This window comes from Corvus moneduloides, chromosome 9 (genome assembly GCF_009650955.1).
Source record: "Corvus moneduloides isolate bCorMon1 chromosome 9, bCorMon1.pri, whole genome shotgun sequence".
NCBI lineage: Eukaryota > Metazoa > Chordata > Aves > Passeriformes > Corvidae > Corvus > Corvus moneduloides.
The window spans coordinates 30,962,376-30,975,979 of record NC_045484.1 but is presented as its reverse complement, the minus strand read 5'-3'; the positions used below and the strand labels follow the sequence as shown (position 1 = coordinate 30,975,979).

Below are 13,604 nucleotides of genomic sequence, written 5' to 3'. Positions count from 1 at the left end.
GTCCCAGGAAGTCCCCACAGAGCTGCTTTTACCTCGTGTGCATCCCTCACGTGTCAGGGCCTGTCCCGTGCTGTTCCCTCTGGGCTTGGGCTCAGCAAAATACCTGTAATTCCACAGGAAAAAGTGGATTTAATCTCTGTTGGATCTCATAAGCCAGTGTGCTTTTGTATTTACGGTTCTGGGGTTCTTTCCTGCCCTGTCCTGTTCCCCATGGAACACCCAATGTTATCCAGCTGCTGTGGGGGTGTGAACAGGTGAACTGGGCAGGAATTTTCCTGCAGCTCTCAAATATTTTCTGTGCCCACATCACCTGGATTCTTGTAATAGCCTTCAGCTCATTTGCCTAATTGCTCCTCTTCCATGGGAATGGGTGAAAGGATGGGAATCTGCAGGACAAACCTCCTCAAATGAGTGTTGTTTTTTAAGAGATTTAAGCAAAGTGAGGGGTATTTAACACCCCCCTATTTATGTTGGTGTGCAGGAGCTGCTTTTTCAGGGCTGTGAACCCCCAGATGGTGCAGCTGCTCCCAGAACCAAAACAAGGAATTCAACCAGACCTGTAAACACAGCACAGCCTCGTTTAATCTGGGAGGGAGGAAATGCAAAATTAAAGCAGATCAGCCCATTCATATCAAAGTCTCTTCTCAGCTGGAAACCCCTCTGGGGAATGACCAAAGCTTTCTTCTTGTTTGTTAAAATCTCCTCTTTTACCTCTGGGGGTTGAATTTATTGGTAAAATAAAGCTGAGAACAAAGGGGTGGGTTTGGTAAAACTCCCATTTCTGTGACCTGGACAAAATCAAGGTTTTAAGTCACTTCTCCTCAAGCTCAGACCTTGGCAAAATCAGGATTTGGGAATCACTTTAACACCAGAACAATCTGTTTAATACACCCCACACCCAGCTGAACCAAGGTGACAGCTCCACCTCAACCTTTCCTTCCTAATGTTTGTTTTTATCTAATCCCAGTATCAGTTTCTCTTCATGATCCAATATTTGCTTTATGCATTTGTGTTTTGGGGTGTGGGTGTGCACTGGAGCCCTGTGATTCATCCCTTTGTGTGTTTTTGTGACAGCTGTGTCCCCTCTGTGCCACAACCTCTTTGCCCTGTACGATGAGAACAAAAAGCTCTGGTATGCACCAAACCAGGTCTTCAAGGTAGAGGAAAAATCATCCTTCAGGCTCCATTATCGCATGAGGTAAGGGAAAACACCTGGAAAATGATATTTCTTCTTCTTCTGAGCTCCCTGAAGAAGCAGGGAAGCAAAACCAAAAGCAGCAGCTTGCTTTGCACACCTTAGAAGAGAGATGAGCAGCAGGAGCTTCAAATATCTCCTGATTTCTTTGCATCTTTGGGATTCCACCTCAGAAAAAAAGGCCCAGAAGGTGAAAAACCACGAGAAGTTCTCTTCACAAAGCTGGGAGTGAACAAGGTCAGAGTTAATTGGAAAATTGGCTCCAACCCATTGGGTCAGTGTTTTTCTGGATGAATTCCTGTTTGAAGTGTTCCAATTCCCTCTGAAGTCAGTGGGAGTTTTACTCTTAAAAGGAAAAAGCACCAGGCTCTTGCTTTTGGAATTCTCCAGGACTGCAAGGGATCTGTGGGACTGGGCTGGGGAAGGCTTGGAAAAATGAAACCAGGAGCCAGGAGAGTCCCAGGATCTTTGGCTCAGAGGTACCCCCAGGTGGCATCCTGGAAATCCAGCACAGGCATTACTGAGATTTGGGGCTGAGAGGGTGCTCTGGCCTCATCCAGTGGGAATGAAGGCAGGAATTCTGAGCAAAGAAAGTTTTCATCCTTTTAGGGTTTGATAGAAATCGAATTCTGCACATTTTGCTTCTATTTTTAATTATTATTTTTATTCTGACTCTTCATCTACCAATATGAGCTTTAAGTGCAGGATACAGGTGAAAAATACACGAAATAAACTTTGCTTGCAGGAATAATTAATCCAGAAACTCCACAGATTAATTGATTCTTCGAGGGACAACTGTAAGAAAATAACCTTGTAAATCATCTTCACCCACCCTGGGTCAGTTTGGGGTGCAGGGAGATGCAAAGAGAGGGCTCTGCAATGTGATTTTTGGATTCCAGACTGGAATTGTTATTGTTGGATCAGCTGCTACAAGGAAAAATGACTGAACTTTGCTTTTCAAGTCATGATAATTGCTGGTTTTGGAGGAGGAAGAGGATGCTGTAGTAGTTTCTTTTTTCTTTTATTAGTGTTATTAATGCCTTAACCCTGGCTGATCTCAGATTTGCCCAGCTGTGATGAGGTTGGGCAGATAAACACCACAAAATAATGAAATTGAGAGACTCCAAAAGGTTTTTACAGAGCACTGGGTGCCCTTTCTTGCTCTGAGATCAGCCACAGTAACAATACCCTGAATAATAAAAATCTCTGGTGTAATGTGAAATTTCCCCTGAGCCTGAAATTCTTTGTTTCCCTCAGTAAAAGAAAGTGATATTTAAAGTGCAGTTGTGGGGGTTTAATCCTTTTAATTAATTAAGAACTCTTGAATTTAATTAATTTTTAATAATTAACTTTTAAATTTTAATTAATTAAGAACTATTAATCCTTAAAACCCAATTTTTGCTGTGTTTGGTGTTTGTGTTCCTGCCCTGGGGGAATGATGGGAAGCACCTTCCTTAAAATTGCTTAAACAGCTGCCTCTTAAAAAGAATCTTTGGCTGTTCATAACCCAGAAAGGTGATTTAAGATAATTAATGACTCCAATTCTTTTGTTATTTCCTGAAAATAATTATGAACAAAATTAATTTGTGCTGAGCTTTATTTTCTGCATTTTTCCTGTTGCACCATTTCGTAGAATGAAGCTGTGGAAAAGCCCCTGCTTTCCAGAATGAAAAGTTCTGCTGGTTTATTATTGTTTTTTTCAGCTTTGGAGTTGGGATTTGGAGTTTGGCAGGGAAATCTCTTTTGTCCCTTGTACTCCACCAATGAAAACTGTCAAACTTTGGGCCACAAATACGGATTTTACATAATTTCAGATGCATTTCAGAAGGAGTTAAGCCCTAAAATCCAAAGATTCCCATTTTCCCAGGAATACTGTTGTGTCCTGGTGGTGTTTTCCTTGATTTCATTTATTTATTGTGGATTTTGGGTTGTGAAACTGGTCCCTAAATGAATTTTAAAAAAGGAAAATGGTCTGGGCCTTTTAAATAGAGCAGTGGATTAACTGTTGATGGTAATTTAGAAATGAAATAATTCTTATTTTTGATTACTTTGAGAGGTTTTAGTCCTGTCCTTTTGAAATTCTATCTCAAAAATGAAAGGATTTGTCTGGTTTGAAATGTTTTTAGGGGTTGGACTTCTCTCCCACTGCTGAAAGCTTTTTGTTTTCTGTGTGAACTTCTCCTCCTCCTCCTCTCCCCACCGAATCAGTGCCAGATGCTGCTGCACTTTTGGTCATCTTTTAAAAGGACTTTTCACTGAAACTTTGGGAGCAGCCTGTGTTTTTTACACTTGCCTCAAGTTCTTTTTTTTTTTTAAAGAAAATAGGCTCCAACATGAGAAACCCCAGGATTTGTAATATCCTGGAGTCACTGGCACACAGAGCAGGAGGAGTTTAACTCTTCCCTAGCTGGGTTTGTTTCTTGGTGTGGAAAAGGGATCCAAATCCCTTCTGGAGGGATTTTGGAAGGTCCCTTCCAGCCCATTCTGGGATAACACAATTTTGTGGAAGCTCTGGAAAGAAGGAGCTGCTGGAAGTGAGTGAGAACAGCAGGGCCCCTCCAGCATTTCCAGCACTCCCTGGCCAGGCTGAAATCCAAATCCACCTTCCCAAGTGATTCCCAAATCCCTCTTCCCAGCTCCCCTGCCCTGGAAGATGCTCTGAGGGAGGGCTGGCTCCTGCTCCTGCAGCTCAGGGGCACGATCTCCTTTCCAGCTTGCTTGGGAATGGGGAAATCTGTGCTTCTGTTCCTGTTTGTGGAAGGGGAATAGCAAAAATCTGTCCCGCACTCACACAAATCCATTGAGCTTTCCAAGGAAAAGATTCTCCTTCATTTACTCATCCCCCAAACAATGGAGCTGGAGTTGTTTCTGTAGCTCCTAAATGTTGTCTTAATCAGAGCAGTTTCATAGGAAAGGAGCAAATTCTCCCCTCAGTTACAAACAATGCACAATACCTTGCCCATAATTATTTTCAGGAAATAACAAAAGAATTGGAGTTGTTAATTCTGACTCCTCTTCTGCAGGAGAAGAGGGAAACAAAGGCATTTCCTTTGGATTTCAGAAGGGTTTGCTTTGCTCTGCTCTTTACACTTCAGCCCAAAGAGTTCTTGAGTATCTTCTGGTTCTTGAGTATCTTCTTCTTGAGTATCTTCTTCTCAGGAGTTCTTGGTGCAGTTTTGGGTTGGAGCTCCTGCCTGAGAAGAGCTTAACTAAAAATATTAATTTTATTTTGCTGAAGATCCTGACTCTGTACTGAAGCTGAGGCACTCCAGCCTTGACCACTGCAGATTTGGGGCTTTATAAATGTCAATCTCAGACTGATTTGGGTTGGGAGGGATCTTAAATTCCATCCCATCTCACCCCAGGGACACCTCCCACTGTCCCAGGCTGCTCCCAGCCCCAATGTCCAGCCTGGCCTTGGGCACTGCCAGGGATCCAGGGGCAGCCCCAGCTGCTCTGGGCACCCTGTGCCAGGGCCTGCCCACCCTCCCAGGGAACAATTCCTTCCCAATTTCCCATCCAGCCCTGCCCTCTGGCAGTGGGAAGCCATTCCCTGTGTCCTGTCCCTCCATGCCTTGTCCCCAGTCCCTCTGCAGCTCTCCTGGAGCCCCTTCAGGCCCTGCCAGGGGCTCTGAGCTCTCCCTGGAGCCTTCTCCTCTCCAGGTGAACAATCCCAATTCTCTCAGTCTTTCCTCACAGGAGAGGTGCTCTGTCTCTATAACAAAAAAAAAAAAGGAAAAGCCCTATAATAATATATAATAATTCAATCATTTTCCCCCAGTTCCTCAGGCCAGGAACGTGCTTGGAGTGTGGGACCACTTAAGCTTAAGGCGGAAGTTTGACCGATTTTTGCTTTTTAACTGCTTTGCTTTTCAAAGTCCAAAATATCTTGTGGGAATGGAGGCTTTTCCCAAGAAGTTTTTAAAGTTTCTGACTCTTTTTTTTGCCAGATATTATTTCACCAACTGGCACGGGACCAGTGAGAGCGAGCCCTCGGTGTGGAGACACTCCCCGAGGAAGGCCAAGGCCTATGACAAGAAGCTGGCCCCAGAGGGAACCCCCATCCTGGATGCCAATTCCCTGGAATACATCTTTGCACAGGTTGGAGTTGTCTCTGATGCTGTATTCCCACAAAAAGATGGGATTCTGCTTTAAAAACCTCTTCTCAAACTCTTAAAATACACATAATGTATCCTGTGAGTATTGAAAGGGTTTTATTGGTGCCTCTGCCTGGTGGAGAGAAGAGAATTTGCTACATGAAGAAAAATGACTGATAGAAGGTGTAAAGGAACTCTCACAGTCCAAAAAGGGATGTATTTTTATAGATAGTTAATGATATTATGTTTTATTATAGAATTATTATTTATAATTACTAATTAATTATTATTATTTATAATTATAGAAGTGAATTATTTGTGTTTATAAACACTGTCAGTCACCTTTTGTGAGACATTTTGTGAGCTGTGACATTCAGGGCTGGAGAGGAGCAGCAGCACAGGGAGATGTGGCAGGGCTGGGTCCTCTGAATGAGGTTTCTTTACTGGGTCCTGTTAAAACATTGATAACCACTTACTGATAACCCCGTGGTGATAAAGATTGATAACCCCACTGCCTGCTCAGCTCCAGGTTTGCTCTCCTCTTGCACCTTCCAAAGGATTTTCCAAAGCAGAAGCTGCCTGGTTTCACAAAAAAAAAGGGAAAATTCAGGTTGATGAAAGAGCAAATTGAGTGTCCTGAGAAAAACTCATTTTTTGTTCATTCTGAGTAGAATTCCTGCAGGATTTTCACACTTGGAAATAGGACTTTGCCCTTCAGAAAAAGAGACAACATGCAGCTGCTCCAGCAAATCCTTGTTTAGTTGGGAAACCACAATGAAAGAGAATTCCAGGGAAACATTAAAGCAATGAGGCACAGAAATGTCTTTGCTCTTTGGTAGCCAAACACTTTTCAGGCTGTCCCAGAGCAGGACTTGGCTTAGGGATGAGTCCATGAGATTCATGGAGACTTGGATGGGAAGGGCAGAGATAAAGCAGAGACACAAAGTTGTTCTGGTGGACCAGAAAAAAACCATTGAAGGTACTAAAAGGGGCCAGGGCTGGTGATTTCTGTAAGTAATTAAAAAAAAAGTGAATTTTTGGTGGGCTGATGTATAAAAGAAGGGGATGAGGTTCCAGCTTCTCTTTGCCCAAGGAGAGCCAAGGGATGAATTCCTGCTCAAAAACAAACTCTGGGAAAGACCAAATGGGTAATTTGGAGTTTTTTGTTCCTGTTAAGGGCCAGTATGACTTAGTGAAGGGCCTGGCACCCATCCGTGACCCCAAAAACGAGCAGGAGGTCCATGAGATTGAGAATGAGTGTCTGGGAATGGCTGTCCTGGCAATCTCCCACGATGCCATCAAGAAAAACGTGAAGCTGCCGGAGCTTCCCAAGGACATCAGGTGAGCTGGGCTAAATCCTCTGTCCCTGCTGGCTCTGCTCCTCTCCCAGAGGAGGAATCGAATCCACAGCCTTGTTTTTCCTTCTAGTTACAAGCATTATATCCCTGAAACTTTGAACAAGACCATCAGGCAGAGGAATTTCTTAACCAGGATTCGGATCAATAACGTTTTCAAGCATTTCCTGAAGGAGTTCAACAACAAAACCATCTGCAACAACAGCGTCTCCCCACGGGATCTGAAGGTTAAATATTTATCCACCATGGAGATCCTGACCAAATATTACGGGGCAGAGATTTTTGAGACTTCGTTTTTGCTGATTTCTGCTGAGAATGAGATAAATAAATTTAATTGTGGAGACAATGAGAAGTATGAAGTGATGGTGACAGGAAACAATGGGATTCAGTGGAGGCTCAAGCCAAGTGTAAGTAGCCTATGAGAAATGGGAATTAGAGGATTTTTTGGGACATAACAGCTGTTAAAAAATAGTTGTGGTCTTCAGGCAGCTTTTTATTGGAGGGGCTTTTATGGGATTACAGGATTATCCAGGTTGGAAGAACCCCAGGAAGTTCCAGCCCTTTTTAGGCTTAGCTTTGAGATCAGACCAGGTTGCTCAGGGCTTTTATCTTGAAAGGTTCCAAGGATGGACACTGGACAGCCTATGTGGGCAAGCCTTTTACCAGGAAAATGAAAGAGACTGCAAAAAACATTCCAGAATTCAGTAGCTTTATTCTGTATATTGCACTGCATTATATTCTATATTTTATATTATTATTCTGTAGTTACAGAATGGATTTTTGGTTTAGAGTAAAAACACTGTGCTAAAAATGTTTTAATTAAAGCTTTTGTCCCAAATACATTTGCAGCCTGTACAGACAGAGAAAGAGAAGAAGAAAAAATCTGATGGCAAAGCCAAAAAGGAGGAGGAAAAACACAAACTTCGGGAGACGTGGAACAACTTTTCCTATTTCCCTGAAATCACCCACATCGTCATCAAGGAGTCCACAGTCAGCATCAACAAGCAGGATAACAAAAGGATGGTGAGAACCAAACCTGGGATCATTTCCCTTCCATGGGGACCTGGGGTGGGCTTGGACAGAAGGTGACAACCTCCTGAGGGACATTTTGAATGTAAATAACACAAAATGTGCTGCCCTTGACACTGGGCAGAGCAGAAGTGGCTGTTAAAAGTGGGTGAGTGCAGTTGTGCCCACACTGGCACTAAAGTTTCCCTCACAGATCCCACGTGGAGTTGCAGACCTTGCGATGTTGGAGAACGGAGTGTGCAGCCAGGACAGAGGAGGGCAGGAATGGCCACTGCTGGCTCATCAAACACCAACATCCTGTAGCCAGAAGTAGCTGGATGTTCCAGCATTCCCAAGGTGTCGTGGCAGAGCTGTAAGGGCTCTTCCCTGTGTTTTGTGGCAGGAGTTGAAGCTGAGCTCCCACGCCGAGGCCCTGTCCTTCACCTCGCTGGTCGATGGCTACTTCAGGCTCACAGCAGATGCCCACCACTACCTGTGCACTGATGTGGCTCCTCCCCTCATCCAGCACAACATCAAGAACGGCTGCCACGGGCCCATCTGGTCAGTCACTTCTGCCTTTGGAGGGGTTTTCTGGATAATTCCTCTCATAGTGAATCTGCTGAGGAAAGCTGGGGTTTGGATGAGTGGTGGTTACCAAAGGGTTGGAAAAACTTAATTTTGCTAAGGAAAAAATCAGTGTTTGTCTGTTTACTCATCTACAAACCCAGTGTTTCTGCAGTGAAGGAGTGTTTCAAGAGTTTCCTCCATGGACACATGGGAATATTTTAGGTAGAGAGTTGTCTCTACACTCACCCCAGGAGTCCTTGGATGGATGAACAGAGCCTTGGGTTTTTAAACCCTGAAGGAATTCTCTTCCCTCCACCCACCTTTGTGGTTTTTCCCTTTATGTTTAAGCTGCAAACTGTAGAAATCCCAGATTTCACCTGCACAGTGTTGGATGTAGAATTCCCTTTAACAAATCCTTCCTCCCTTGCTCTGGGCAGCCCAAGGTGCGCAGTGCACCCTTAAATCCTGTTTTAATAATAATATACATATTTCTAAGTTGCTGTTACACCCCAAATAGAGGCTTGCTCTCGTGTTCCTTCCCAAGAACAGATTTTTGGATGCTCCCTTGTTGGTTTTGCTCACTGTCCATTCCCTTCCAGCACGGAATATGCCATCAACAAGCTGAGGCAGGAGGGGAACGAGGTGGGGATGTACGTGCTGAGGTGGAGCTGCACAAACTTCAACCACATCCTCATGACTGTGACGTGTTTGGAAGGCTCAGAGGTACAGCCAGCTGTGGCATTCCCAGCAGGAATCTGCTCCCTGGAATCCCTGGGGATGTGTTTTTGTCCTTAGGGCAGTCACCCTGATCTCTGTTGGAGGGAATTGGCTTTTTTCTCCACACCTTTGTGCTGTCTCTCCAAATAGGATTAATTAGATCCAGAACATTTCCATTCCTCCCAATCAAACTGTGCAGGAATGTGATAAAAATTAAGTATTTTAAACTCATGACACGGAGAATTTGTCACTTCACCTTCCCTTGAGCCTTTTTGAGCGTGGATTTAATTCCCTGGATGGATTTTACTGCCACACTGGCCTCAGCTGGAAGCCTGCAGCTGACTTGGTGGTTTGGGAGAATATTTAAAGTGTTCATACAAGAATAATAATAAATAAATAAATACTAATAATAATACTACTAATAAAATTATTATCTTAGGAAGAAATGGTCATGGAATCAATGGTGAGTCAGGAAGGGATATTTGATCCTGGGGTTATCTCCCGTAGATATTTGCCAAAAAAAAAAGATGATCAGCTCTGTCTTTTAACAGTGAAACAAGAAAGGAATTTTCTCTTGGAAAAGAGGGAAGGGAGAGGTCACCCAAAACTGCAGAGGGGAGACCCTGAGAGCTCTTGAGATGGGGAAGTTCAGAAGTTCAGCCCTTCCCCAACACCTCTGAGCAAAACTGGAAGGTCTCAACACCAGCCTGAGATTTCGTTTCAGTGCTTGAACCATCTGGGGTTGCGAAGGGAGTTTCACTATTTTTAAGTTGAGATTTCAAAACCCTGCTCCAGATTCTGCAATTCTTGACCAAAGGAAGAAAAAATTCCTCCAGAAGAGGCAAAACTTCTGCATATTCTCAGGCTCTGCAAAAAGCCGTAATTTGGGCTTGTTGGGTGACTGCATCATCTTCATGATGCTGCTCTTCTGCTCTTTGAGCCTCCTGGGAGTGAAAATTCCAAGAATTTTAGGGTTTTTTCTGCTTTGTTGCAGTTTGATTAGAGGACCTTGGCTTAGGAGCAGGTGATGAGCTGGTCCTACGGGTGATGCCAAGGTTTTGAGAGGCTTTGATGGCTTTGCAAACATTCTTTCACTCCAATGATTCTGTTTGCTTTCTTTTTTTCCCTCTCCCCCCAATACCAGGTGATGAATAACTCAGGCCCCTACAAGAACTTCCAGATTGAGGTGAAGAAAGGGGGGTACTTCCTCCATGGCTCCAACAAATCCTTTGCATCCCTGAAGGACCTCATGGATCACTTGAAGGGACAAATCCTTCGGACAGACAACATCAGCTTCACCCTGAAGAGGTGCTGCCAGCCCAGACCCAGAGGTAGCCTGGCCCTGCAGGGCTTTGTTGTTGCAAGGGAGCAAACTCCAGGAACAGGAGGCTTCTTTAGGGTGTTTTTAGTGCTGTATCCTGCAGTGAAGCTCTTTAAAAAGAAGTAGTTTAAAGTTTTTTCCTTCTCTGGGGAGGAGGAGTTTTGTCAGAAGCAAAACAGGTGCCAGGAACAGGTTTGAGGAGGGGAAAGGAGAGTTGGAAGCTGCTGTGTTTGCTCTCACTGTGAGCTGGTGCTCAATAATTCATCTGCACGAGGCAGCAGGGAAGGGTTTTGGTCCCAGCTGATGTCCTGAAGAGGCTGGTGGCAGGAAATCATCTGTGAGGTCCCATCTGAGGGACAATGGGGCAGTTGTTGAGTGATGGCAGCACTCTCTGGAGCTGTTTGCTATGAACTGCGAGCGTCTTGCAGCTGAATTTTGTGCGAGAGAGGAAGCACAGTGGGGTGATTGTGCTGAGCTGATAATGGTTTCCTGTTAGAAGCAGGGGAATAAGTGAGCCACATCAATTACCTGCTGCTCTGAGGCCTTGGGAGAGTCCCTGAGCTTCTCACACTCTGCACAAAGAACGTGGGTAATGGTCTGGAGCAGGAGGACATTGCACATTTGACGTTTTGGTTACGTTTTGATGGCTGGATTTGGGGTAAAATAAAACAAAATGGGTCAGGGAGTTGATTGCCCACTTCAGCTTCTCCCCTGGCTTTAGTTCCAGCAGGATTCAGTGCATGTTCCCTGTTCTGTCTCTTTCCTGGTGGGTTTTTTTCCTTTTCTGAATATTTAATCAGGTATTCAGGAAGAAGTTCAGGGGATGCAAGACTAAAGCAGTTTGGAGGGTGTGGTTATTCCTGGTGCTTTCCAGAGTTCCACCTTCTGCTCCCAGCAGGAGGAAGCCCAGATGGCCACACACATCCCAATCCATCCTCTCCCAATAAATAATGCCTGGAAGGCAGAATTCCTGTGCAAAACTTCTGGCTCTACCCCGCAGCAGTGGGGAGGAAGCTCTGGATTTTTGAGTCTTTTCCTTCTGCGCATTCCTCACTCCCCAGTTTCATTCCAGTGCCCTGGGAACACTGGTGGTGTTTCCCAGAGTACAGGGAATTTGGAAGGAGGTGAGGAGGAAATGAGACTCCCCCTTGCACACTGGAAAGGAGATGGATCTGCTGGCAGGAGGGAATGTGGGATATTTTATTCCATTTTATTCCATGTACAGCAGGGGTATTTTCTCTTTCAAGCTTTGTGCAGAAAACTCTGTTCAGTTGCTCAGTATCACCCTGATCTGGCTGATGATAACTCTACTTAAAATACAAATATGAAACTGTGCTTTAGTGATTCTCCTGCTGAATGAAGAGCAGAGGTCAAGTCCAAGTCTCTTTTTTCCTCCCGATTTTTGGGGATTTAAAGGCAGGAGCATTTACATCCATGTTATTACTGGGAAGGGGGAGTGCAGTTTCTTTGAAAAGCTTTAAGGATATTTTCTTCCCCTGCCTTGCAGAAATCTCCAACTTGCTGGTGGCCACCAAGAAGGCCCAGGAATGGCAGCCAGTGTATCCCATGGGACAGCTGAGCTTCCATCGGATCCGCAAGGAGGAGATCGTGCAGGTGGGTGCTGAGCTGCCCTGCAGCCCACGAGTGTGGCTGTCCCTGCTCCCGGCCAGGGGACACCAATCACCCCCTGCTGGCTGCTCCTGCCGCTCCCACTTCCCCTCAGCAAACCTAACTTGGAGCTTTATTTGCATTTAAGCCTCTGATTCCAGAACCCCAATGTTTGTATGGCCTTGTGTGGATAAAGGAGAGCTGAGGAGAGGGATGCCTTTCACTGGAAATCAAATTGATTTTTAAGCAGTTTTCTAAAGGAAAAGAGGGGGTTTAAGGTCATTTCTGGGGAGCTGGTTTGTTGTGGTGTATTTTTTAAAGCCTGACTTATCAGAGAAACAAAGGTTTAAGATAATATCCTACAGTGAAAAAGGTGAAGTATTCAAAAGCTCTGAGCAGTCAGAATTCTGTGTTTGAAACCTCCCTAAATTTTCAAATTTCCCCATGTCTGTGTAGTTATTTATTCAGGTCACCTGAATAAACCTTAGCAAACACACAGGGGTTGGAATGCACTTAAATCAGATTTAATGTTTCTAAAAAGAGCTCTTAAATCAGGCACGTGGCTTCTTCTGTGAAATAAAAAGGTTTGGGGGGTTTTTAGTTGCATCACTGCAGACAGAGATTGGGTTTGGGTTGGTGTGTTTACAGTCAGCATCCAGGCTTCCTGCAAAAATATCCCAAGGCAGAATCCTCTGTTATTTTGGAGGAAATTGCTTCCCCAAACAAAGCCTTGCAGTAAATATTACTTCCTCTCACTTTTGGAAACACACTAAAGATCACCTCAGGAGCAGCTTCTTGTGAGTAAGAGCCCAGCTGTTTATTCATTTGTTTAGTCTGGGAATGCTCAATCCCAGGGAACCTGCTGGATGTTAGTGGAGGTGTAATATCCAAGGAATTCACGTGGGGAGGATGCTCAGAGCTCACTGAAGCAAAAATAACTCCCTGTCACTGGGTTCTCGCTGGAATAAATTTAAATCTGCAACCACATCAACCAGAGACAGAAAAAAGCACAGATTCCAATAAATATTGGTGTAAACCTTGTGTTCTTCCTGTCTGACAAATCCCTGCTGTTGTGTCTCAGGGAGAACACCTGGGAAGAGGGACCAGGACCCAGATTTACTCAGGGATGCTCAGCCTCAAGGATGATGAGAACGAAGGATATCAGAATGAAAAAGAGATCCGAGTCCTGCTCAAAGTCCTGGACCCCAGCCACAGAGACATTTCCTTGGCAAGTGTTTTCCTTGTGTGTGTTGTACACGGATAACTTTTTAAAAAGGGCTGGGAGTGGGGAAATGCTGAAGATGCAGCTCATCCCAGCTTTAGGCACCCCATGGGACACATCCCTCCCCTGCTGACCCTTCGTGTGACTAAACCCAGGGATTTTGATGTGTTGCTGTTCCGTGGTGCTCTAGATGTGGGAAACTCTTGGAATGCTGCCCCGGGAGCAGCAGTTGGATGTGATTTCTCTCCCTTTCCCCAGGCATTCTTTGAGACAGCCAGCATGATGAGGCAGGTGTCCCACAAGCACATCGTGCTCCTGCACGGCGTCTGCGTCCGGGACGTGGAGAGTGAGTCCAGGGAATGGCAGCTGGGAGGGACATGGGCAGCCTTGGAGCAGGGACAGGGCTGGCAGCTGCTGCCTCTGGAGCTTTCCAGGATGGAACTGGGACACCAAAGCAGCTGTAAAGGCCTTTCTCCCAATAAATTTCCCCTTCCAATGCTGTGTTTGAGTAAGA

General features: G+C 44.9%; 1 protein-coding gene across 2 annotated transcripts in view; it reads left to right on the top strand.

The window, feature by feature from the left end:
- JAK1 (Janus kinase 1) overlaps window positions 1-13,604 on the top strand; it is a 44,980-nt gene that overhangs the window by 24,570 nt on the left and 6,806 nt on the right. For both annotated transcript variants that reach the window (XM_032117515.1, XM_032117516.1), the window contains exons 4-14: window positions 1,075-1,198; window positions 5,146-5,296; window positions 6,470-6,633; window positions 6,721-7,054; window positions 7,497-7,670; window positions 8,059-8,216; window positions 8,822-8,945; window positions 10,084-10,270; window positions 11,768-11,874; window positions 12,950-13,096; window positions 13,349-13,436. In XM_032117515.1, the coding sequence (XP_031973406.1) occupies window positions 1,075-1,198; window positions 5,146-5,296; window positions 6,470-6,633; window positions 6,721-7,054; window positions 7,497-7,670; window positions 8,059-8,216; window positions 8,822-8,945; window positions 10,084-10,270; window positions 11,768-11,874; window positions 12,950-13,096; window positions 13,349-13,436 (1,758 nt within the window). The remainder of the gene's footprint in view (window positions 1-1,074; window positions 1,199-5,145; window positions 5,297-6,469; window positions 6,634-6,720; window positions 7,055-7,496; window positions 7,671-8,058; window positions 8,217-8,821; window positions 8,946-10,083; window positions 10,271-11,767; window positions 11,875-12,949; window positions 13,097-13,348; window positions 13,437-13,604) is intronic.